The sequence below is a fragment of the Manis javanica genome, chromosome 1, assembly GCF_040802235.1.
Source record: "Manis javanica isolate MJ-LG chromosome 1, MJ_LKY, whole genome shotgun sequence".
Classification (NCBI taxonomy): domain Eukaryota; kingdom Metazoa; phylum Chordata; class Mammalia; order Pholidota; family Manidae; genus Manis; species Manis javanica.
The window spans coordinates 74,323,237-74,350,449 of NC_133156.1; the positions used below are offsets into that span (position 1 = coordinate 74,323,237).

Below are 27,213 nucleotides of genomic sequence, written 5' to 3' on the forward strand. Positions count from 1 at the left end.
TATACAGATAACAAAAATCAAATCCTAGGTTTTACTAATCCCAAATTCAGTGTTCCCTCTGCACTGAAGAACAACATTTTTATGTACTACTGGAATTAAGTTTAAGCCCATAAAAAGTTAACTTACTAGTTGCAATCTCAGCATCAGCCACTTCTAATTTTTGTTTTTATATTATCAGTCTTGGAGAATTCCGTATTACTTTTCCTGTTTCTCTAATGGGAACCTTAAAAATCTTGGTTTCCAGTTCAAAATCACATTGAAAATACCTGCATTCATTTATGCTTTGTGTTCAGATAATGTATAATATTTTTTGTCTATAAACCATCTAGTATACCTTTTAAATTATAAACTTCTGGATGGCAGAACATTGACAATTTCCTATTTGGTACAATCCATGTAAAATATACTTTGAGACCCTAAATAAATGTCTCAACATGAAGTGCTCTTTCAAGTTCTTTTTTTATAATAACATCTTTGTTTCTGTTGTTCAAGGCATATACTCCTTGTGGGCATTGGCTACGTGATAGTCATAATAGGAATCATTATTACAGCTCCATTCCTGCTGTTTGCTTTCATGAAGTCCATCTTCTATCAACTAGTTGAAAAAGCTGATCACATGGAAAACATTTTATTTTTACATGGTCTTAAAATGGCTGGTTTAAGTTAATCATATAATACAACATTAATTATGGAATCTGAAAATAGGAAAAAATATTGTATAGCAATCTCTTGTGCCCACCCTGGAAAAATATTTTTAAGTAAGGAAGTCCAAGAAGCCTTCAACAACTAACAGAGGTTACAGACATTAAAATCAATTATTTTATATCTGGCATAAATCTTTATTACCACAAAGGAATCCCATGACTTACATTTATGTATTCTGTGGCCCAACTGCTTGACAATGTTGTGAGTGGTGTAGGATACAGGTAGAAAAAAGAATCTGTTTTCTTAAGATCCTTTAATAACTACCCATATTCTTTTGAAAAATATATTTTTGTTTCTCCCGAAAGTTTTAATAGAATTATCATGAAATGAAAAGAAGTGAATGATACCAGAATTCATTAAAGTCAGTCTTGAAAATGATTTGTCTTGAAGGATAAGTAGAGAAACAAATATTCCCAGGCAAACCAGAAGACAGTCTGTGATGGTTTTACTTGCCACTGTCCATCAGAAATGAGTATATTTTGGGTTGGAGGAAAAATTTAAAGGTTAGTTCCCAAAATGATGCTCCTGAATTCAAAAAGAAGGCATAATCTGGGCCCTGCTACATCCACAATCCTTCTAACACTTCTTTATCAAAGAATTACTTAAGAGTATACTGATTCTGAGCTAGAAGACCTGAGCCTGAATGTCCTTTGTTACTAATGAAATTTTCTTGCAAAATAACCTTCTAGATTCTGTATACCTGAAGACAGCACATTTGAAGAAGGGGGACCAAAAGAAATACCCAAGTCAAAGCTGCACACTGTTCAAGCAAAATCTGGTTGGAGAGGAAAGCTTTTCCAATGATTAGCGAGCTTCCCCAGCTAGCCTGTAGGTGGGTGTGTTTAACAGAAGGAAGCAATGGGAACTCGCCTGTCAGCCAGCCTTTAGAGCTAATTAGCTCAGCATACAACAAAGATAAGTGAGCCTGAGAGGAGGGCCCCTGAGGGGTCTTTAGATTCTGGGAAATGTCTGATTGGCAGATGTTAAAAGGGATTCTTTGGTAATCCTGTGCATCAATGAGCTGCACAAATTCAGTCCAGAACTGCAAGAATTCAGGCATGAGGACACTGTGCAGCAGGCTCGCACAGCAGACCCAAGATGGACAGAACCTTGGAATCCCTGAGACACATCATTGCCCAAGTCTTGCCTCACAGAGACCCAGCTCTAGTCTTCAAAGACTGTAAGTACTGAAGGGAAAAGTTTTTCGACTATTTTAGAAACTAGTCCTAACTGTCTAGTCACATCCTATTTAAGTATGATTTCTCCTAAATCTCTGTAGTCGTGTACTGTGGTCTAAGTGATATTTAACTTGTTCCTGACTTCAGTCAGGAGAATGATTTCATTTCACCTATGGGTATTAGTTGCTAGGTTTTTCTGTCAGTGTTACTGACAGAACCGTCAGTTGCTGACCGTTACGAGATCTCTCCTAAAATCTAAGACTCGCCTAAGACTAAATGAACTTTTTCAGAGGCTTTTTTAAATAAAGCAGGGTTGATTGGTACTAAGATTAAAATTAAAAATAACTTGAATATGATGATAAAAGATATTAAACTGTTTAATCCTCCATAACATGTATTAGCTATGTTAAATAAAGTGTCTGAAAACTATTGTGACAAACAAAAGTTAATAAATCACTGAGCTCATAAATTTTGATAACAAATTATAACATGTTAGTTAACAGGCCAATGAAATTAGATGTCTTCTACCTCTGCAACATCCTCTCCTCAAAAAAATCTGCCCATGGCAGTTATTTCAAAAGCTTTTTTTAAATGATTGTGAAAAATAATTCAATCAAGCTTTCCAATTCTAGAAATACTATTAAACCATTTGTCATGTAACTTCGTTTCTGGAACCAATTTGATTTCCTGCTGCTGCAAAACAGACTATCTTTGAGTTGTATCTTATCTACAGTGGGTTTCATATTACAAAGGGCTTCTGAAATAGAACTTTGCTGTGCAACTGCCCAAAAGGTAAAATGCATATGGATTTTTTTTTTTTACTTCAATAGGTTACAGCTTTCTTCTTTGTGAATCTCGTTATGATTGTCTTGATCAAAACATCAATGGTTTGGATTTTTGCTTTCTGATTGCTGAATAATGTCAGTTTCCAGATGTCCTTTTAGTTTATATTTCTCATATGTGTGATAAAGGAAAAGAAATTTTAAGCCATTTTATTCTATAGAATTTTCTTAGAAATTAAAGTGTAAACAATCTGCCCTCCAAGGCATAAAGTGAAAGCCCTTTCTTAATTTCTGCCCCTTCTGACCACCACCACTCTCTTTCTTTAAGAAATTGTCTTCAAGCATGTGTCAATAACTATGTTAGAACTAATAAAAATCATAAAAATCACTCCCTCTCCCAATCTAGTCTGTAGTCTATTCAGGTGTGTTTCTTTAAGTGAAAAGGGAAGGAAAGAATGTCTGTCTCTTACAATAGTGCTGAATTCACTAGTGAAGGGGAAAGGGCTCTTGACCTGCCCAAAGCTTTGGGTAAATTGGATAGGACCAGGGCTCTTATGCTGAGCATTGAGATAGTGGAAGCAGTAAAAAGAAAGAGGAAATCTTTCACTGAGTTCATTGTGAATTTAAGAAGTTAAATCTGAAATTATATGACCCACTTTTTTTTAAGGTATCATTAATATACAATCTTACGAAGGTTTCACATGAGCAACATTGTGGTTTCAACATTCACCCATATTATCAAGTCCCCCCACCTCCACCACACACCATCTCAGTCACTGTCAATCAGTGTACTAAGATGCTTTAGAGTTATTACTTGTCTTCTCTGTGCTATACTGCCTTCTCTGTAACCTACCTATATTGTGAGTGCTAATTATAATGTCCCTTAATCCCCTTCTCCCTCCCTCCTCACCCACCCCAACCCCTTCCCTCTGGTAACTACTAGTCCCTTCTTGGAGTCTGAGTCCACTGCTGTTTTATTCCTTCAGTTTTGCTTTGTTGTTATACTCCACAAATGAGGAAAATTGTTTGGTACTTGTCTTTCTCCACCTGGCTTATTTCACTGAGCATAATACCTCCTACCTCCATCCATGTTGTTGCAAATGGTGGGACTTGCTTTCTTTTTTATGGCTGAATAATATTCCATTGTGTATATGTACTACCTCTTCTTTATCCATTCATCTACTGATAGACACAGGTTGCTTCCATATCTTGGCTATTGTAAATAGTGCTGTGATAAACATAGAGGTGCTTACGCCTTTTTGAATCAGGGATCTTGTTTTCTTTGGGTAAATTCCTAGGAGTGGAATTACTGGGTCAATGGCACTTCTATTTTTAGTTTTTTTAGGAACCTTCATTTTGCTTTCCACAATGATTGAACTAATTTACATTCCCACCAACAGTGTAGGAGGGTTCCCCTTTCTCGGCATCCTCACCAGCATTTGTTTCTTGTCTTTTGAATGTTGGCCATCTTAACTGGTGTGAGGTGATATATCATTGTGGTTTTAATTTGCATTTCCCTGATGATTAGGAATGTGGAGCATCTTTTCATGTGCCTGTTGGCCATCCAAATTTCTTCTTTGTAGGAGTGTCTGTTGAGATCCTCTGCCCATTTTTTAGTTGGTTATTTGTTTTTTGGCTGTTGAGACATGTGAGCTCTTTATAAATTTTGGATGTTAACCTCTTATTGGATAAGTCATTTACAGATATATTCTCCCATACTGTAGGATACCTTTTTGTTCTGCTGATAGTGTCCTTTGCTGTACAGGAGCTTTTTAGTTTGATTTAGTCCCATTTGTTCATTTTTGCTTTTGTTTCCCTTGCCTGAGGAGATGCATTCAGGAAAAAGTTTCTCATGTTTATATTCAAGAGATTTTTGCCTATGTTTTCTACTCTGAGTTTTATGGTTTCATGACTTACATTCAGGTGTTTGATCCATTTCAAGTTTACTTTTACATATGTAGTTAGACAATAATCCCATTTCATTCTCTTACATGTAGCTGTCCAGTTTTCCCAATACCATTTGTTGACAAGGCTGCCATTTACCCATTATATATCCATGGCTCCTTTATTGTATATTAATTGTATATGGCCCACTTTTTAAGCTGAACTAAATCCCAGCAATTGTTTACATCTTAGCAGAGAGAATAAAATAGAAAAAAGGTTAAAATGAAGCATGTATTACGTTCTGTCACCAAGACCTTTGCAGGAACTCTTTTATGTGGCAAAACAAAGAAGTATCCTACTTTATGTGTTTCCTGTATTAACACAAAACCTGAATTTGATCAGATAGCACTGCCTGCTTACCCAAGAATGGGCCAACACTATACAAGTGTGATGTGAATGGCTTAATAGATGTGAGTATTGAACTACTGATCCTCTCCCTTCAGGTGTTGCTAGTGTAAAAAATAACTAAATGAAAGTAAGCCAAATTGCAAATTTCTTTACCAGGAGTCTTAATAACATCAAAATATCCAACCACTCACTATCCTCATGGAGTAAATGGGTATAGGGTAACTTTCTGGAGCAGGAGATTAGAAATCTGCCTAGTGGCTATGCCATACCTTGACAACCTATCATGCACATGCCAGAATTTAGCACGTGGATTCGTTTTCTTTGGCAAACCCATGAGTTCCTATCACCACACTACTGTTTTATGCAGTCTGTAAAAAGCTGCCCTCAGCCCGGAATGGCAGGTTTTGAGCATCTTCTCTCCTCTTAGGCACTCCTGGCTACTCTTCCTCCACCCCAGTACAGCCTCTTCCTGCCAAGGTCTAAGGAAGGCAAGGTCTAAGCACTTGAGCACATCACTGCCAATTCCTTAAGGAAAATTGCTACCTTGCTTTCCTGCAAGATGAAAAGCCAATACGAGAATTTTTTAAATTCACCACAGTTGAACAAAGGAGCATAAAAAAAACCACTCTGAGTGTTTTTCTAAATTTCTCTTCTACAAATGCAAAGGCAGTTTTTTCTTTCTTCATTCTTCAGTAACACATTAATACAGGGGATGTCAGTGACCGTTAGATTAATTTGCTGCCCTCTGTTGGCTTTCGATTTGTTTAAAAACAAATAATAGTAAATTGAATTTTCTCTTCAAGTTGGTTAGGAAAAGCACCCAGAGTTTTCTGGTCTGAGACCAATGCACATGGGGATACTTACATTCATTTAAGGGAATAAAGTTTGAATTTTTTCAGCCAAGAAGACCCTCCAAGTGTCATTTTGTAATGCATTAAATCTCTCATTTGTTTTAGACAAGGTGTTCATCTGGAAATAGTTGTGATTTGTTTTATATTTTCTTTCATGGTAGAAAATGGATTCCATAACATTTTTTTCCCTTTTCCCTATTTCACATTTTAAGTGAAAAATAATGGGAAGACATTTTAAGTAAATTTGAAGTTTACTCATCTTAACTAACCCTGGACTGTTCTCCACTTCCTAAATGTCTCCACTTGTAACAGGCAGCACTGAGAGTCTCCATACCACCAAACAGGATCTTTTTGCAGAGAAATTAAGGTGTATCTCCACGTTGCTTTCTGTTCTTGGCTTTGTGCAACAACTAATTTCCTTTCGTGTGTCATAACCAAAGATGAACTATCCTAAAAGCAGCCCCTGTCAGCTTTTTTGAGAGTGTGTGTGTGAATTTACTATTGATTTGCCACTATTTGATAGTTTCTCACATGCTTTCTCAAAGGAATCACCACATGATTTCAAGAGGGCTGCACTTTCAGATACTACTCCAAGAGTTAACTCTTCAAATTACTTGAGCATAATATGCTCATCTGCCATCTTTGTGCTCTTCACCCATCCATAGTAATACTGGAATGTCAAGTCTTTATCATGTGATGACAGGTCCTATGTTAGGAACATTTATTTTTCACAGCAAGCCAGTAATGTAGGCACTATTATTATTTATAGGTGAGAGAACTGAGGATCATGGAGGTTAAAGTGACTTGCCTAAGGTCACACAGCTAGTAATTAACAGAGCCAAGATTCAAATTCTATCCTCTGACTCCTCACCTTTAGCCACCACAAGACATGGGCCCTCAGAGGTGTTACATGACCATGTTATTCATTCTGTCAAGGCAGTATCTGTTAGGAAAACCAAGGAAGGATAGAAATGAACACTTCTGGGAGTGTGGAAGGAACCCCTTACATAGTAACTTCTGAATAGGAGGGTGACAGAATGGTAAGAAGGGGCATTTTTGAAGAGAGAGAACAGCTTGTCCAAAGGCAGATCAGGAAATATAAGAATGTTGCATTTGGAGAAGGCTGAGAAGGCATGTGGAGTCACACTGAAGTACAGGGGTTAACAATGATCCTAGATTAGTTCTGGAAGTTTATGGCCTTACATTGTACTGGGGAAAAGGTTATATTGACATCTGTTGGAGGTACACTTCTGGATACTAAGTTGGGGAAAATTGCATCTTTTTAAAGCAATAATTTTTTTGCCCATTCAGGCAAGATGCAAGATTTGTGAATATAAAATAGGGAGTAATCACATTCACTAACTGAAGGCCAAAACTGAGGCAAATTTTCTCAAATAGATTGTTAAAAAGCTATCTTATTTGTCATTGATGCCATGAGAATGTGTTGGTTTCTAGCACTGATTTATAAATTGACATGTTATACTTCACTAATATGTTCCCCTAAATTTTATAATGAAAAAAATCAAATGGAACCTTTACTAAATTTTGCCCAGTTAAATTTCTCATATATTTGAGGTGCGTTAACTCTTCCATTTGGGGAAATATTTTTGTGCATGAGAAGTTTTATGTATATCAGGTGAATACTTCAAAAAATATGTCTTTACATTTTGGAAAAAAAGGACCAGATTTTAAAGCTATTACAAATATCTCAGTAATCATGCAATGGAAGAGAGCAAAATCCTTAAGGCAAGTCTTTTCTCCATCCCCGTGCTCTTTAGTATAATTACCTGTAATCTATAAATTTGATGATACATTTATGGTTCTTGCATTTCACTGAAAGGTTGTAAGGAATAAAGATACTTGTGCAGTAAAATCCTTAAACATATTGCATAGCATTCCACAATATAAAGTGTGCCTGAAAGAATATGGTTAAAAAAGCAACCTCCACTGCTCACTAGTTTATTTTGGATTAATGACTGCATTTAATTACAATAATTTGAACTCTGATAATTTTAGCATCTAAACTGTGGATGTTCTTCATCCTACTGAATGAAGCCTATTTAAATGCTAATTTTACTTTATTTATTACAAGATGCAACTATTTGAATTTATACTAAGAGAAAAATGCAGATTTCAGTTCAGCTATCAGTGACATAAGTACAGTTCTCTTCTTCGTTTTTCTGTAAATATACATTTAGTACATTGAATGTCTCAACTCCAAGGCAAAATTTTTCAAAATGGAAAAAAATAAGTGGCTTCTTGATCACTTAATGCCCACATCTGTTATAAAACATTTATTTCTTAATATATGATTGACACCATCTTCTGATCAAGTCTGGTGCGTATTCATGGTTGGTGTCTCATCTCACTTTAGGCCATTTTTTTTTTTTACAGTTAAGATTTGTTAGCCTGAGCTCAACTTTAACAACTTCTGAAACTCATGTGTTAAGTTACAGCCCATAATAGGATACAGCTGCACAAGGGTGAGTTTCTAAGTTAGGATTTTTCTGTTTAAATGATACGGTTTTACTGATTATGTGCTACAGATTGATTTAAGAAATGTAAGACAACTTTAGGAGCCTTTCATAAAAGAATCTTCTTTATTTAATACATTTCATATTGAAGTCTTAACCCCAAAGGCTCTTATTTCTTTTCCTCCATGTTTAAATGCTTATGTAAGTTTAGTCTGTCAAAGTAGTTAAAACAATGCTATTTTAAAAGTGGGGGGGAGAAGAATCCTACTGAAAGTTTAATATTGACAAAATAGACAATTATTACACCCCCTGAGTTCTCTATATTCTCTCTGTGGTGTCCATGGAATGCTGATTGAATTACGGTTTTGTGCTTTTTATTTCCCTGCTGTGATGATATTCAGTTGATCCCTATTTTGATCTCATCCCTTTAGGCAGCTGTAGGATCCCATCATTTAGTCACCACTCCTTTGGCATTTATGGCCCGTACTATGTAGTTTACATTCTCTTATGTGGCTCTGCTTTAGGGGCTCTAGCTTCACGGGCATGTTTTTGACAACACTTAAGTTGGAAGTCCCAGGAGGGCAAAGCCATACCTTGCACTTCCATGCGCATTGCCACAGGGCCAGGCACTCAAAAGGTGCACAACTGAGGTGTTTTGGCTGCTGATTGGTTTTCTCCCTCACAAAAAGATTTTTCCCACCATCAGGTGTTCTCCTTTATGATGAAATGAATTGTACTGAGACCTTCTAAGCCATCATCCACTGAAACCTTAATCATAACCTAATTGCATGCACAATTAAGTTGACAGCCAGATAAGACAGGAGGAAACATGGAAGAAGAAGAGGTTCTGAAAATAAACACAGCCACCACAGGCAACTTCCCCAGAGCAATGCCTCGGGGCAGCCTTGTAGAGCAACCCAAATCACCCCATATAACACATGGTCCAGGGATTTAGATTGCCAATTCTTATATTCATCTTCAAAGTCTGCCCTCAACTGTGGGTCACCAAAGGCTGTGCACCTTGCTCTTTAGGGCCAGACTCTGTCTGTACCTTGTACATAAACCCTAGTGAGATAGCTGTGGCAGGGTAGTGAGGGGCTTTTTTATATTTCCAGGGATGATACATTATACACCTAAGCCTCATTTGTACAAGTTTGATCCTTTTAACTATATGGAACTGGTCAGTAAAGCAACCAGTGTTTACTTTTTTTTTTTTTGATCCTTTGTTGATTGGTTATCTAAAATTAACAATCCTGCAAAGTCTCAAGTCTGTGCAATGTCAATGCCCAGTGGAACATGGGAAAGATACATACTTTCTGACTGGTTAAATAGATTACATCAGGTTTTTATTTTATATAGCTTTTGTGATTAGATGACATCGTCTGACCTGCAGTGCACATGTACACCACACATGGGAACTCAGGCATGCCACTGCTGCTGTTTGATTCTGGAATACTTGATGACCTTTTATTTTAACTTGTCTTTGTATTTCCCTCTTGCTCCTTCATATTCTCTCCCACCTGACTTCTTAAAAAAATTACCCTGTACTTCTGAAGATATAAAAAAGAAGTGTTACTTAAATCTCCCCCCAAATGATTGACAATTCAGCAATTTTAAATTCTAAAGGTGAAAATTAAACAAACAAAAAAGATACACTTTTGCATATTTTGGGCAATCTTTCAAGAGGTTAACTTTGTAAAACAACCCCAAGAATCATAATTCCCCCTGGAAAAGGGATCAGGGTAGAGGATGGGGACCAGACCAGAAGAGAGGAAAAGCAAATAAAAGAAAAAACCTAACCAGCTCCCCAGCTGATGAAGGAGCTAAGTTATGACTCTGGAGCATTACTAAAAGAAGGTCCCTCTGCTGAGAACAAAGCAAAACTCTGAGCTGTCTCAGTCCTGCTGTGTGGCTGTGGCTACCTTTGAAAGAGTGTCTATTCACAAGGAAAAGGGGCCCAAGATTCCTACATGTTATACCTTACACACAGGCTGTGTCAGCAACATTCCATTGGCCTTGTCAAAACTTGGCAAAGCCTGAGGATGGTTATACACAATTAGACAGATGGCTCTGTTGGTCAGCGTCCTGGAGTTTACCAAGCAAAGCATAACACCCAAAGGTACCCCATTTTGCAGACCATTTTGCCTGAATGGCAAATTGGCATCATGCCTTGAGTTTGCCCCTTAAATTCTTTGGGGGTCCTTTTCCTGTTTTTCAACAAAACTAGGAAATCACATTTGGCAAGAACACGTGTATGTGATTGAATTGCTAGCATAGAAAACTCTAGTTTACTTTATTTTAAAATCACCTGCTAAGGCTAATTTAATTAAATTATATTAAAATATTATATAACATAAATCCATCTGTTTGGAGGCAGAGATTCAATTTGAAAATACATTAATCATCTTGAAAGCTTTTTAATGATTTATCCTTAAATGGTAGCCTTTCCAATTTGTCTTTAATTGTTTTTGGCAAGGGAAAATTTACCTAGCTAAATTTTTTCTCATTTAAGGCATAAAGAAATTGGTTCCTTTTTTCTGATAGACTAATAACATACTCTTAAGATCCCTTTTTGCAACCAAAGACTGTCTTCCATGCAGGACCTTTATTAGGTAATTGAAATGGGCAATGGACTATAATGTTTCTACTTTCCTGAAGCATAAGCAGTCATTAAACATTAATATAAAATGAAAGTTAGCTCCTCTCTGTAGTTTTTGCTAAGAGCAGGTCTATTACCTTCAGCATCTCTTAGAAAGTGAAAAATTAGGACAAACATCAATGTCTCCAATTTTGAGACATGTAGCATTTCACCCATTTATTTTCTGGCTATAATGAAGTTTTCACTTTACCAGTGAATGATATCAAAAGAGCTTTCTCTTTTCCATCTCTGAACTCTTTAAATATTTTGGAAGTAAGTTAAATAGCACGATGTGTACAATTAGAGAATTTTCAGACTTGCAGACTATTTTTAGAATATTTAATGATATGGTTTCCAAGCCAAGAACACTCAGTTTCAAAGACACAATATGCAAACATATAATCATGCCTTTTCCTTTCTTCCTGCACCTTTTCTAACCACAAATAATAATAGTTAATACTCTAGTGCTTACTATGTGTAAAGCTTTATTCTGAACATTTCCATTTTAAACCTTACAGCACCCCTGTGATGTAAGTACTACATTTTACAGTAGAAATGGAGTAGTTAGGTAGGTATCTTACAGTGGTAGAGACAAGATTTAAAACCAGACATTCTGGCTCCAGAGCTCATGCTTTCTTTTAACTACTAAGTAAACTGCCTGCCTGTTGATACAAGGTGGAGAGACAGATGCAGTACACATTTTACTGTGTTTGAACCAAGTGCCTATATTTGAGGACTCTTCTGTAACATAGTCTATGATCCATGGGGCAATTATATCCTCTACATCTCAGAATTCCCACATGAAAACATGGATCATATGTCCCTATTGGCATCTCCATCATGTCCAATCTGTGAAAATGACAAGCTCTGAATCTTCAGGGTAAAAGACCTCTGAGACTCCAGGTATTAATATCCTTCTGTGAAGGGGCTCTGTGCTCTTTGCAGGCTACAGAAGGATCACTCTCTTACTTGCTTCAGTTCCTACCTGCTTCTCAAAGATTTTTCTGTCCAAGCTCCTCCCAGAGAAACATTCTTCTTGGTCTCACCCAGATGCAAAAGAGCAACTGCACTTCTCTCCAAGGGTCTGGGCCCATTCTCATCATGGATGGAGCCACCATAAGCAGAACAGCACCCTAAGCAAGAACAGTGGATGAGGGACTTGTGCTCCTGCCTTTCCCACTTGGGTACAGCTGGGGCACCAGGATGATGATTTCAATTATTAAGAGAAGCTAAATCCCCTTTACCTGTCTTTTGTCCAATCATACCCCTTTCCTAATGTCTCCCTTTACTACTGCTCCCTTACACAATTCCTCAGCTGAGGCATTGTTTTTCGCTTTTTGTCAAGTGCCACCCTTACTCTCAGGAGCACACCTTCCCTCCCTTTCCCATCCTGGTCTAAGTCTCCTCTGAGGTGGCTCCACTTAGGCCCTCCTTTTATGCAGGTTTTTCCTGACCTTTTCAGCCCACATTCATCTATTTTTCCCCATATATTGATTTAATTATTGTGCCATAAATTTTTAAATTTTAAATATTCCTTTAAAAAATCTCTGTTCTAAAAAAAAAAATCTGTTCTACAATGTAGCACTCTCATATTTTGTTCACTGATTATATTATACATATATTATTTCTACAACCAAATTATAAATCTTTATGGGAAGGCCTGTTTTGAACTTTTTTACTCCATATGTCAAGGTCAGGGTCACCAGACAGACCACTGCAGTGCCACATTGTTGGTTAATTATGGTGTTCTATTCCACTGGTCCCAGAAACTACTTTTAATTTCTTTACAACACAGTGCTCAGGAAGTCAACATAAATGGATTAAAGTTGGCACTGTAAGAAAAAAGTACTTACCATCCCCATTCCAGGTTTTCCTAAACTCTAGTTATTATAAATGTAAAGAAAGCCCTAGCTAGCAAGCAACTAGCAATCATGTGTCTACTCTGACCAGATTTCATCTTTCTGCACCTGCTTCACCATATGCAGGTGAGGCATGGCTGTCACCACCACATTCATGTCATGTGGGTTCCACAGTGGTTCATATGTGAAACCTCCTATACTAAAAGGAAGTCTTGACCTCTCCATGAATCATAACAACTTTACTTACCTTCTACGTATTCATTCAATTGCACTCTATCAGATACATAGAGCTTTCTCAGATTCCGAATGAATGCAACAACTGCTTCTAGGTGAATAGCCCTATGCTAGATATGAAGGAGGCTACAAAGAAGACGAACCAGAGTCCTTGCCCTCTAGAACCTCACAGTCTGCTGTAAGTTAAATAACAAAAAACTGTAAGACGAATTATTATCACAAGGCATTTCATTCTTCTGGCCAAGAGGAAGTCCAGCCAAGTTCGTCTTGATAAATTTAGCCAGGCACACTATATCCATCTCATTAGCATGGTTCTGAAAAGATTAGGTGCTAAAACACAGGGCCACTAATGGAGTAAGAACTCAGAAAAGGAGATCCACGTGGGCTGGAACCCACATGAATAACTGCGTAAGGTATGATGGAGGAAATGGTATTTCCTCTGAAGTATGGGAGTAAACTGGACAATACAGGAGAGGAACAGAAACAACACTCAAGGTAGGAGGAGGAACTTGAAGCAAGGCACAGGTGAAAAATAAGCAGTGTATATTCAGGGACAAGTAAAGACCCTGCATTTGCTGAAGCTGATGAGGATTTCTGCTAGAGAAGGGTCAAGGGTTAGTTGGTCAAGGTATTCCACCAGATGTCTTCACTGGTCAACTGCCTTCTGTAAAAGCCTCCATGCTGAACTTTACAATAGAAAAGAAAACTAGAGGAAGGGGAAAATGAAAACCTCAAATGAAAAGCTTGCTTGGAGATGTAATTACCACTCTGAAAACTGTCATGTTCATATTTCAAAACACAGTAAGGAAGAAAGTAGCTTCACTAATGTCTATAGCTAATTGTCTCGTTGAGGCACAAATACTCAAAACTGCTGAAGAGGTTTGTGTTATTCAGCTTGGACTACTGTAACAAAATTCTATAGACTGGGTGGCTTAAACAACAGACATTTATTTCCCACAGTTCTGGGAAACTCCAAGATCAAATTGCCAGCAGATTCAGCTATCAGCAAGAGCCCTCCTCCTGGCTTGCAGAAGGCTGCCTTCTTGCTGTATCCTCGTGGCCAAGAACGGAAGCTCCGGTGTCTCCTTTGTCCTCATGAGGGCACTGATACCATCATGGGAACTCCACCCCCATGACAGCTCTAAACATAATTACCTCACAAGGCCCCACCCCCCAATCCCATCTTGTGGGGGTTAGGGCTTCAACATATGAATTGGGGTTGGAGGAGTAGAGTAGAGGACGGTAAAAATCCAGTCCATATGAGTCATTCTCTTGTGTCTGAGAAAGCCATGGAATTGTTTGCAAAGTTTGGGTGCAGAGTCAATTCAGAGGTTAGATTGCTTCCTTTACCCTCCTTGTTATGAACTAATAGAAGTCATAACAAGAACTGGATTTCATGCTATTGTTCCTAGGATCTCCCCACAATTCTCCTGCTTCTTCCCATACCTCTAATACCTCTAACATCAGCCATTCGATATTCTATTTCTTTAATTTATCAGTTAGACTTCCATTACACTGAAAAAGGCAACACCAATGGATGACCCATGAGTGTTAAACTGTGAACTAAGAGGGTTACTCAGCTTTCCTGACTCCAGTGTAAGCCAGATTGGTACCCATCTGCTTTCTCTGGGTCTCCAGCTAAGGATTCACTACCTCTCTCATGTCTGGTGTCCAGGTTAAATAAGGATGACCAATTTATCTTTGTCCTGGATGTCAATAAAGTCCTTTTTTAAACTTTCCATTGAGACAAAGTAGAACCTTTTCAAAAAGAACTTTACTAAACTTTGAGAGAAATAATGCGTGACTAAAAAGGATGTGTTCCTCATCTGAGTAGAGCACAATCAGGCAGAAAGACTTGACCTTGACTTCTGCTTATGCCCCTCTTCCCAGGAAGTCTGTTTCACACCCCTCCTCAGTCTTTTGTCATTTCCTCTTGTTCCTCTTGTGGTCTCTCCTTTGGCCATCTTTCTTTGAAATAAAGTGCTGGAATGGGAAGACCAGTCACCATCCCCTCTGAGGCACACAATCAAAGAGTGTTTACACCATTGCCTAAACCAGACAATGTATTGGCTGAAGATTGATCATCTAGATACCTGTTCACATGGAAATAGATTGCAGTTCCAAGCTGGAAACATGTCATATCACTTGCATGAAAAAACACAAATATTGATCTTTGCTTTCTTTGACTTTGTCAAGAACAAGTATCCCCTGGGAAAAGGTAGGTGAAGTAATTCTTGCAGAGAGTCTCCTATGTCTCCCCTACTAACAGCCTCACAAATGTAGCACATTTTTCATGACATTCAAACATGCAACAAATATTTATTATACTCCTACTATGTTCAGATGTTGGAAAAAATTAATTCTTCCTCTAAAAAGCACTAGTTCTACTAGAGGTAGACAAACATGAAAACAACTTAAATTCCATTAAAATAAGGGAGTGTCTCAAGGTGAACAAAAGCAGAGACAGAACTAGGTTAAAAATCCCAGGTCTAAGACTTAGTAGCTGTCTGACTGTACCCTGAGCATCTTTTACTTTTTTATTATTGATATAGTCTTATATTAGTTTCATGTATACAACACAGTGGTTCAACAGTTACACATATTATTAAATCCTCACCCGATGTTGGCAGCCACGCTCAGAAAATAGCGCCCAATGCAGGGCAGCCGGAAGGCCCCGAACTTCCTAATGACAAATCATCCCACACCACTAAACTACATGCTAATTGCGCCTTGGCATAAGGACCAATGAGACCCACCAAATGGTTATGCTAATAAGGCATATGGAGCCGCACCAACCAGGTCAGAGCATGAGAACTATATAAGCAAGCCTCTCCTTCCCCTCTGGGTCCTGCCCAACTCATTTGTTTCACAAAGAGCTGAAGAATAAAGCTTTCTGCAGAAGAATCCTGCTGTTGTTGCGTGCTGTTCTTGCCGGCGAGGACAGGGCACGCGACAACCCCCACTGGTAAAGTTACTATCTATCAACATAGAAAGATATTACAGAATCATTGACTATATTCTCCATGCTGTACTACTGTACCCATGACCAACTTGAGAATTTTTGTGCTCCTTTATCCCCCTCCCGCTTCCTTCCCACTCTCCCCAGCCCCTCCCCCATGGTAACCACTAGTCACTTCTCAGTGTCTATGAGTCCACTGTTGTTCTGTTCATTCTGTTTTAATTTGTTCTTATATTCCATAAATAAGTGAAATCATACAGTATTTGTCTTTCTCCTCCTGACTTACTTCACTGAGCATAATACCCTCTAGATGCATCCATGTTGTTGCAAATAGCAGGATTTTTTTTTCTTTTCGTGGCTGAATAATATTCCATTGTATATATGTACCACATCTTCTTTATCCATTCATCTCTTGATGGACACTTAGGTTTCTTCCATATCTTGGCTATTGTAAATAATGCAGTGATAAACATAGGGGTGCATATATCTTTTCAGTTCAGGGATTTTGTTTTCTTCAGGTAAATTCCTAGGAGTGGAATTACTAGGTCAAATGGTATTTCTATTTTTAGTTTTTTGTGGAACCTTCCTACTGCTTTTCACAGTGGCTGCACCAGTTTACTCTCAGTGTATTTTATGGTAGATGGAGTCATGGAGATAGGTCCCATCATTCAAGGAGAACAGAAAAGACAAGAACAAGATTCTCATGCAAATCAACATGCACAGTGAGTGGAGGAAGAAACTTAGACAAGAGACTGAGAAAAATTTATGGAAATAGAAAAGCAGAGTCAGGAAAAATACTATCAAAAAAGCCTAGAGATATGAGAGTCTCTAGGAGAAATTGATCAGCTGTGTCAAACACAGTTAGGGGTCAAATAAATAACAACTGAAAATTAGGAATTGGTGATATTTGCCAAAGTAGTTTCAGTGAAATAATGTAGAGGAAAGCCAGGTTATGGTGGGTTAAAAATGAATGGAAGATAAGGAAAAAGAAATAGTAATGTAACATATTCTTTCTAGCAGCTTGGCTAAAATGGGAAAAATTTTAATATCCAGTAGCCAAAAATAGTCCCAAGGTTGAATATTTCATTTAACTGATTGACTTATTAATTTATTCATTTATTCATGGTCTTGAGTATACTTATGGCTGCTGAGAAGGAGTAAAGAGGAAACATTTAAAAATAGGAGGCCAAGAGAATGACTAATAGAACAATGCCCAGAAATGACAAATTAATTTGAAGCTGGAGAAAATAAGGTGGAGCTGGCCACTTGTGCACATGGGTCACTAGATGTAAGGGAGGATATCACATGCCAAGTTTGTTTGGTAATGTGGAAGGCAGGTTCATTAGCTGGGCACTGAAGGTGCAACTGCAGATAGAGACTAAAATGTGTAGTGAGGCCCATCCTCAAACATAGGTGGTTTTCTTCAGCAGTACTTGACCCTCTGCTTGCATTTTCTTTGACATTGTCCATGAACCTTGTTGTTATACTCAAAAAGAAATAAAGGAGCATGTGTTTCATAAATAGAGCATCCTCTAAAGCTCCGATCTTTGGAACTACAAATAGCAAGCTGGCCTTCTTCCCTCTGCACTCCATTCATCTGGTTTTCTAGTCGACAAGAGGAGATAGAGATAGAAAGATGGATTGCGTGTGTGCATGTACAGATGTTTCACTCTTTAGAGGTGATGACATACATAGGACCATCAAAGAAGTCCTGCAAGGTTGCAGAATGAAAAATTTGAAAGCTACTTTTATTCACACATAAATTTTTCTTAGTACATACCTTTGAACTCTTTAATCTCATAGCTTTACATGCCAAAATTCTTGTGTTCATTTTACCTAGCTAATCGTGAGTCTTCATCTTTCTACTCCAGTTATTAGGTGAACATCATTCAACAATGAACCAACTTAAAATAGCAAGCTAATGTGTCTTGCTGACTATCAGAACAGGCCACTGGCTTTGGTTTTAGGCTTTAATCTTCAAGACATCTCAGTGGCATTGGAAATCAAAACCAAGTAGAAACACAAGTCAGCAGCTCAAAAATCCTAGTTTTTCTTAGAGATGGAAGACAGGGGAAGAAAGGGAGCAGAAACACAGTTTAGAAAAAAAAGTTTTAATTCTACTTTGAGTTACATCAACTGGTAGAAGATATTTCAAATATTTTTGAATGAATGAAAAAAGTCTGTAATAACCAATCTCACTTTGACCACTTCAACATGTATTTTATTTGATTAATTTTATTTTCTCTTCTGAAAGTTTTACATTTTCCCAGTTTCTCTCCCAAAACACTTCTTTAAAACACGGCAGTTTTTAAATGTACACATGCTTTCAGTTCCTTAGGTGTCTTGAGAATTTGCCTGAACTGCATACTGTGAAGTTGATCAGTGACCTTCTGTTGTTCTGTTCATTCTGTTTTACTTTGTTCTTATATTCCATAAATAAGTGAAATCATACAGTATTTGTCTTTCTCCTCCTAACTTACTTCACTGAGCATAATACCCTCTAGATGCATCCAGAGGTCAAGAAGCTAGGTGCTCTAGTGAATGGCTTAAAAGGTAGTTGTGCAATGTTTTTGTCTCCTGATTGCCTGAAAAATATCAAAGCCCAGCATTTTGAAGTATATCCAGGAATGTGTTAAAGAGACTGCCAAAGGGTAGGGAAACCAGGTTACAAAAAGAATGTTTGAAAGAACAAAAATTATTTAATCTAGAAGTTGAGGAATTCTGAGAGTTGATTGTATTAGTATATTTTCATAAGCAAGTGAGAGACCGCAGTTCAAAATGGTTAAAAGTAAAGGCAAATGAGTTGGTTCAGGGGCTCAAACTATGTCATCAGAACTTAGTCTTTCTCCATCTCTTTGGTCTGCCCTTCTCTATGTCGGCCTTCTTCTCAGCCATGTTTCCTCCTTGCTTGAATAGTAGCACCACACTTACCTCCTATACCCCCAGCAACCCTCGTGAAAAAGGAGAATCTAAACTTCTAACATTTCCAACAAAAGTCCTGGACTCATTGACTCTAAATGACTTGACTTTGATCAAATCCCCACCATTTGGCCCTGGAGAAGACATGACTGAAGGGAAGATTGTTCTTTAAGGAAAACCTTTGTGCTATTCCCACAAAAGGGGGAATAACATGCCAGGGAGGCAAAAACAACTGATGTCCAACATTGCCTTCAAATATGTGGTGGGCTCCCATGTGGATAAGGGGATAAACTTCTGTGAGGCCCCAGAAATGAGAAGCAGACTATTTGCATGAACCTTACAGGAAAGCACATTCCAGCTCACTCCCAAAAAGGACCTTTTCACAGTTAGAATCATTAACAGTTTAAACAGGCTGCCTCAAGATGTGCCAAGTACCAGGTCCTTCCTGTTTTCTGGCACAAGCCAGATGGGAAGCTGTCAGTAGTGTTGTTCAAGGAATTCCTTCATTAGGCAGAGCTTTGCCTGCATGACCTGTAAGATCTCCTTTGACTCTACAATTCTATTATCCTTGTTAATTTCCACAATTCAATTTGCAGTACAGGATAAACAAACCAACCTAATTTGATCTGGAACTTCTGCAGGCTATCACAGGTCATTTAATCCAAAACACATGGCTATAGCCATTACTATATTTTCTGAAGTCGTCTAACAGACGTGGGCCTTAACAAGGTCTCCATGTTCTTAGTTTCACTTCGGGCTTTTCCCAGCCTCCACTTATTATAGTTGCCTTTCATTTTCCTTTAGATTGTAGTGGAGAGGAGCATAAAAGAGTTTTCTTCTTTCACCTTTCTCCTCTTAAATCTTATAATAGGTGAGTCCCAATTAAAATTACATTGTTTACATCTTTACCTCCAAATTAGGCTTTCACTTTGCATGTTTAAGGAGCTATAAGAAATTGGAGCAGAGGCCATGGATAACCATAGCTCTGGACAAAGTTTACTAAGGCAAATTTTCAAAGATGGAGAATGAGATTTTTTAATTTAATATTAAAAATTATAAAGTAAATTTAACATGCTGCAATGTTATTAGAATTAGGGTACCAAACCACTCGAGCCATACTCATAAAAAAAACACATTTGTGTTAAATATCATTTCCTGTTTCCATATACATACCTGTTCTGCTAAAACTAGAAATGACATATTACACAATCCAGCCTGCAACTAAAATTCTGTTTTTGCCAGGGTATATGGATCCTTAATAACTGATTATATTTCTTGTCTTTTTCAGTGAATGTTGTGTCAATGTTACAGGAATTTTGGGAAAGCAAGCAGCAACAGAGGGCTATATTCTCAAGTGAAGGTGTGGTAGTCTATGAGTCATTGCCATCTCCTGGACCTCCCTTTGTGAGTTATGTGACCCTCCCAGGAGGAAGCTGTTTTGGCAACTTTCAGGTAAGAAGCAACTATAAGCTGGTCATTGAAAGCTAATTGGGTTAATATGAGTAAGCCTTTTTATTAAATGGTAACATTATAAGTTTTCTTGGTTATAGTGAAAAAAGTTGTGCCATATTCCATTATATAAGCAGGAAAATTGGTCAGATGCTCCAATTTTTAAAATGGAAGTGTGTTATATTAGAGTATCCTCTGATATTTCTTTATGGAAAATGAATTTTATGGCATTTTATCAGCCTGATAGCTACTGCCTTTTTCCTGCAAAATATTTTGGAATAAACCTTAAAGAATAGGAGGACTTTAGGGAAGTCCTTCCCTCAGTAGAAAGTCTCCAATTTCATGAATTTTGTAATCAAATACTAATCAATCTTCTCCACACCAAAGCATGAGCCAACAGTAAAGGTTGAGACTCAGGTCTGGATTCAGGCACCTGTGATAAGCACAAGCTGTGCCTCTGTATAACTGTATATCCTTGGGAAACTTATTTAACTTCTTGATTTCCCTGGCTTTAAGATGAGTAATAATAAACACAAGGTTGGTCAGGAGTCATCTTAGATATTCATGCAATGTGTTTATGTGGTACAAACTAGATATTTCAAGTGTTGTTTTGATAGTTATTATAAAGACTGTTCTAACTGGTTAAATCTTTATTATATTATGATGGGTGTAAATGATGATATATTTCTAGTTGTACAGCTATTCACACAAAAATGTTTCCCTGAATTAACCATCAACATCTGGTTATCCAGTGTGTGTAACAAATACTCATTGAGTGACCAGGAAATATCAAGCATTGAGCCAAGTAATGAGATATGGTTCAGACCTTGAGGAAATCAATGTACAAACAAAAAAATTTAGTAATTACATAGAGTTATAATTGAGGGTCAATGAAAGCATAAAGGGAGGACCTTCTCAGTTTACCAGTCACCAATATAAGTACCTCCCTAGTATAGTAAACTCTCTCTGAATTTTTAATAACTGGCAAAAATGCCTCATTTATAGTTTATGTAAAATGTGAAACACACAGGCATTCAAGTTTCTCTCTTAGCTTTGACACCTAGAGGCTATAGTTTTCATAAAGCAAGTCATGAACCTATCTCTGCCTAGGGGAAGTTATGAAGGATTCACAGGGAATGCAGTCATGAGCTAAGATGTGTAGCTGAGTATATCTTTGCCAGTTGGTAAAGGGGAGATGACATTTTCAGTTGAGGGAACGGTGTATGCAAAGGCATGGAGCAAGAAAAAATCACAAGCATTTTCAGAAATTAGGGAGCCTAGGTGTGCCTATGGCAGGGAAACAGTGGGATCTGATGATTAGGAACTCACATCAAGCCAGAAGGGATATGCATGCTTTACAAAGGAGATCAGGTTTTATTCTATATAAAATCAGAACCCCTAAAGTCTTCTGAACTGGAGAGAGATATTCAAATGTGTTTCAGAAAGATTACTCTGGCAGTTGTAGGGGGTAATTTTAAGGCTATTTAAAGAAGTGCTTTCAAAACTTCTGATTCAGACAGCCAATGAGGTCTTGCTTTCTCCTACCTTGAGCAATGGTCAGCAGTGGATTTTGACCTCTGATTAATGAAAATGAGTTACCTGATGAGGATGATTTGAAAGTGGGTCTAGAAGCCTCCAAACAGAGCTTGATATAACCCTAACCACTTAGGAGTGGATGAGGGGGAGAGAAGGGGGAAGAAAGGCAGCAACTGAGGAAAGGATTCCCTAATCCACATGAACCTGCAGGGCCATCATTGAGCAGCCTAAGGTGAAGTCTGTTCACTCATACAGAGTTCGCATCAGACTTCCCATTCAGGGGAGACCTCCTTAGGGAAAGAGAGCTACTCACAGAGCAGGGTCTCGCCAGCTGCCTAAATGAATCTATTTCTTTATACATGAATGTCAATGGACTTAGTGATCACCAAACATTTGAGGAAAATCAAAGCAAAAGAGAAAAGGCCAAGTCAAGCAAATAAACAAATAAATAAAAACCAGATAAGACAAGAAATAACAAGAGGTGGGGATATGGAGAAAAGGAAAATCTTGTACACTGTTGGTGGGAATGTAAATTGGTGTAGCCATGTGGAAAGCAGTGTGGCAGTTTCTCAAAAAACTAAAATAGAAATACCATATGTTCCAGTAATTCTACTTCTTGGAATTTACCCAAAGAAAACAAAACCACTAATCCTGAAAGATACATGCATTTCTATGTTTGTTGCAGCATTATTTACAAGAGTCAAGATACAGAAATAACCTAAGTGTCCATCAATAGATGAATGGATTAAAAATGATGTAGGACATATCTACAATGGAATATTACTCAGCCATAAAAAAGAATGAAATCTTGCCATTTGTGACAACATGAATGGATCTAGAGGGCATTTTGCTCAGTGAAATAAGTCAGAAAAAGACAAATACCTCATAATTTTACTTACATGGAAAACCTAAAAAACACAACAAATGAACAAACAAAACAGAAATAGATTCATAAACACAGAGAATAGACTTGTGGTTGTCATTAGGGAGGGCAGTGGGGGATGGATGAAACAGGTGAAGGAGATAAATAGGTACAAACTTCCAATTAATAAATTAGTCACAGGGATGAAAGTACAGCATTGAAAATAGAGTCAAAATATTGTAATGCCTTTGTATGTTGACACATGTGAGCTACAATTATCATGGAGGGCATTTAGTAATGTATATAATTGTTGAATCACTATGTTGCATACCTGAAACCATTATAATATCTATCAATTATATTTCAATTAAACAAACAAAAAATGGAAATAATTCAAGCAGCAGAGATCATTAGAGGATTACAATGAGTATCCTTAGAAAATTGTAGGATATTTTTTCTTAAAACAGTTAAGAAAAAAGGAGCAAGCAAGGAACAAGAAATTTAAAATATGATTGCCAAATTAGAACAATAAAAATAAATGAGGAGTAAACAGATAAGTAGACATAGATCACAGTCAAATTAGTGAAAGAGACAACAAAGTAAAAAATAAGGTAAATCTTCTAGAACTTAGAGCAAAATAACAAAGAGATGGAAAAAGATAGTACAGGGGGATAAATCCTGGAGGTAAAGATTAATAAGAGTTTTAGAAAGAGACAAAGGAAAACCAGGGGAGGAAATAAAAAACAGAAGCAATCTTCTTTGACTTAAAGAAAAGCACAGATTTTCATATTGAAATGGCCCACCTTATTCCAAGCATCATCCTGACGTCACGCAGCTCCATGGCTGTGTGAGACTCAGGGACAGCATTCTGCTTAAAAGATGAATCAAGGGACTTATTTTTGACACTGCATTTGTACATTGTTCTCACTGGGGTTTGTTTGTTTGCTTTTGTTTTAACTACATTAAATGTAGACATAGAGTAGCTTTGGGGGAGCTGATGAAATAGGGCAAAAACTGACAAACCTGTTCCATGAAACCAAAGATTATTTATTTGAAAAGATAAATAAGACAAATCTGGCATTTCTGAGTAAGAAAAAAACCAAGACATATACTACACTAAGCACGAGAAAGTAGATGCAATTATGAGTGTAATATAAGAATACCATATAAACAATCATAATTTAAAAACATGAAAATGAAAAGTTAGATGATACTGACTACTTTCTAGGAATTCTTTGAAATTCTTCTGTAAGTCTAAAATTATTTAAAAATTAAAGTTTCTTTTCAAGGCTTCAATGACTCCCTACTGCCTTCTTCTTAAAATCTAAATGTCTTTTTCTGGCAAGAAAGACTCCACAACTCCTAACTTTCCCTCCCAGCTTTATACTCCTGAATTCCTCTTCTGATACTGAGTGCTTAGCCTCGCTATTCCTCATCCATGCCTTGACCCATTCTGGCCTCTCCCACACTCACACTGAACCTACTCCAGACTACTACTGGTACCCTTCTCTTCATGTCTAAACCCTGTCTATCATCCCTGGATCTCCCTACTAGAAATCTCAATCTCTTTTGATTTCCCAAAGCAGTTATCTGCATTTCTCATCCAGTATTTAATGTTGTTCACTTCATGCTACAGTCACTTACGTGCATATTCTGTGTCTATAATGAAACATAAATGCCTCAGGGACAGGTTCTGTATCTCTATATCCCTGACCCCAAGCACTGATTGCATATAGTAAGTGACTAATAAATTTTGTTGAATGTGAAGGAGACCATCAACAGAACAAAAAGGCATCCTACAGTATGGGAGAATGTATTTGTAAATGACATATCCGACAAGGGGTTAACTTCCAAAATATATAAAGAACTCACATGTCTCAACATCCAAAAAGCAAATAACCCGATTAAAAAATGGGCAGAGGATATGAAGAGACAATTCTCCAAAGAAGAAATTCAGATGGCCAACAGACACATGAAAAGATACTCCACATCACCAATCATCAAGGAAATGCAAATTAAAACCACAATGAGATATCACCTGACACCAGTTAGGATGGCCAGCATCAAAAAGACTAAGAACAACAAATGCTGGTGAGGATGTGGAGAAAGGGGAACCTTCCTACGCTGCTCGTGGGAATGCAAGCTAGTTTAACCATTATGAAAATCAATATGGAGGTTCCTCAAAAAACTAAAAATAGAAATACCATTTGACCTGGGAATTCCATTCCTAGGAATTTACCCAAAGAATACAAGTTCTCAGATTCAAAAAGACCTGTGCAACCCTATGTTTATCGCAGCACTATTTACAATAGCCAAGATATGGAAGCAACCTGTGTCCATCAGTAGATGAATAGATAAAAAAGATGTGGTACATATACACAATGGAATACTTTTCAGCCTTATGGAAGAAACAAATCCTACCATTTCCAACAACATGGATGGAGCTGGAGAATATTATGCTCAGTGAAATAAGCCAGGCAGAGAAAGACAAGTGCCAAATAATTTCCCTCATTTGTGGAGTATAACAATGAAGCAAAACTGAAGGAACAAAATAGCAGCAGACTCACAGACTCCAAGAAGGGACTAGCAGTTACCAAAGGGGAGGGGTGTGGGGGGGCTGGTGGGAGGGAGGGAGAAGGAGATTGAGGTGTATTACATTTAGTACACATGGTGTGGGGTGTCACGGGGAAGACAGTGTAACACAGAGAAGTCAAACAGTGAATCTGTGGCATCTTACTACACTGATGGACAGTGACTGCAATGGGATATGGATGGGGACTTGATAATATGGGTGAATGCAGTAACCACATTGTTTTTTATGTGAAACATTCATATAAGAGTGTATATCAATAATACCTTTAAGAAAAGAGGACAAAGAAGCCACAGAAGCCAGATTGAAGGGGATCTCCCTGATCAAGTTTTAAATAATTTAAGCATCAGAATAAAGGAGAGTAAAGGATTACAACCATTTAAATATAATATGAAACAATGATTCCACACAAATCAAAATAAATGAATAAATTGAAAGTTTGATGGAGAATGGAAAATTTACACAGTTTCAATTACTACCTCACAAGGTACTTAATAAATTACAAAAAGGAAAAAATTAATTTTACAGTAGAAAAGTCTGGTAGATACTACCTCAATCACGGGATCAAAACGCACATCACATCATCAGTTATGGGACAAATCTAAATAATGTGCCACCTGATAAGATTCAATGAAAAAAATGCAGCATCACTTCCTACCAAAGATGCATAGCCTGATTCTAATAATGAGGATGCATCAGGAAAATCTGAATTGAGGACATTTTACAAAAAAAATTCATCTATAATCTTCAAAATTGTCAAGGTCATGGAAGTCAAAGATAGACTGATGAATTATTCCAGGTTAAAGGAGAATAAAGAGAGATGACAATTAATGAGACATGTAACTATGGACTGGATACTTTTGTTATAAAAAATATTATTGGGATGATTAGTGAAACTCAACTGGGGTCTGAGAATTGGGTGGTAATATGAATCAATGTTAATCTTGTAATTTTGAATAGCTGTGCTCATTGTATGAGAGAATGTTATTTACAGAAGATACACCCTAAAGAATTTGTGGGTGTAGGAGTGTCAGGTTGGCAACTTAGTCTCAAGTAGCTCAGAAAAAGTTATCTGCACTTGTCTTGCAACTTTTCTATAAATATGTATTTCAAATTTTTGAAAAATTATTTTAAAAACTTTAATCTACAGATTTGACCCTGATTTACTTTTACTACAGTATATAAGATGGAGATAGTATTCTTTTTTTTTTTTGAGAGGGCATCTCTCATATTTATTGATCAAATGGTTGTTAACAACAATAAAATTCTGTATAGGGGACTCAATGCACAATCATTAATCAACCCCAAGCCTAATTCTCAACAGTCTCCAATCTTCTGAAGCATAATGAACAAGTTCTTACATGGTGAACAAGTTCTTACATGGTGAACAGTGCAAGGGCAGTCATATCACAGAAACTTTCAGTTTTGATCACGCATCATGAACTATAAACAATCAAGTCAGATATGATTATCCATTTGATTTTTATACTTGATTTATATGTGAATCCCACATTGGAGATAGTATTATTTTTAAGAAGGTAGTGTGCCACCATACTGTACTGATTAAGAACTATTTTAACAAGACTAAAGCTTTGGTTAAAAAGCTTGTTTTAAAATCTCCTGACAGTAGTTAACTCTGGGTTCTGCTAATTTTCATTTTTAAAAATTTGTGTTTTCTAATATTTCTATACTAAATAAAACTTGTAGTTAAAAATATGCTTTAGTTGAAAAAAATACTCTCAAAAGACTCTACAAACTTAGGCTAACCCCCTCAAGTAATTGGTCCAAGGCCACATAGTAAGTTAATAGCAAAACTACTTATATGTATTAGTTTCTAGTCCACACTACCTTACAATATCTGATTCTATTTTTCTAATTTTTTCCA

General features: G+C 37.2%; 1 protein-coding gene across 1 annotated transcript in view; it reads left to right on the top strand.

Annotated features, from left to right (window-relative positions):
* Positions 1 to 927: 927 nt before the first annotated feature.
* The window catches only part of LIX1 (limb and CNS expressed 1), a 53,600-nt gene continuing 27,314 nt past the window's right edge, over positions 928 to 27,213 (top strand). The window contains exons 1-2 of the mRNA XM_017651920.3: positions 928 to 1,885; positions 20,180 to 20,343. Coding sequence (XP_017507409.1) covers positions 1,804 to 1,885; positions 20,180 to 20,343 — 246 coding nt within the window. The 5' untranslated portion in view covers positions 928 to 1,803. The remainder of the gene's footprint in view (positions 1,886 to 20,179; positions 20,344 to 27,213) is intronic.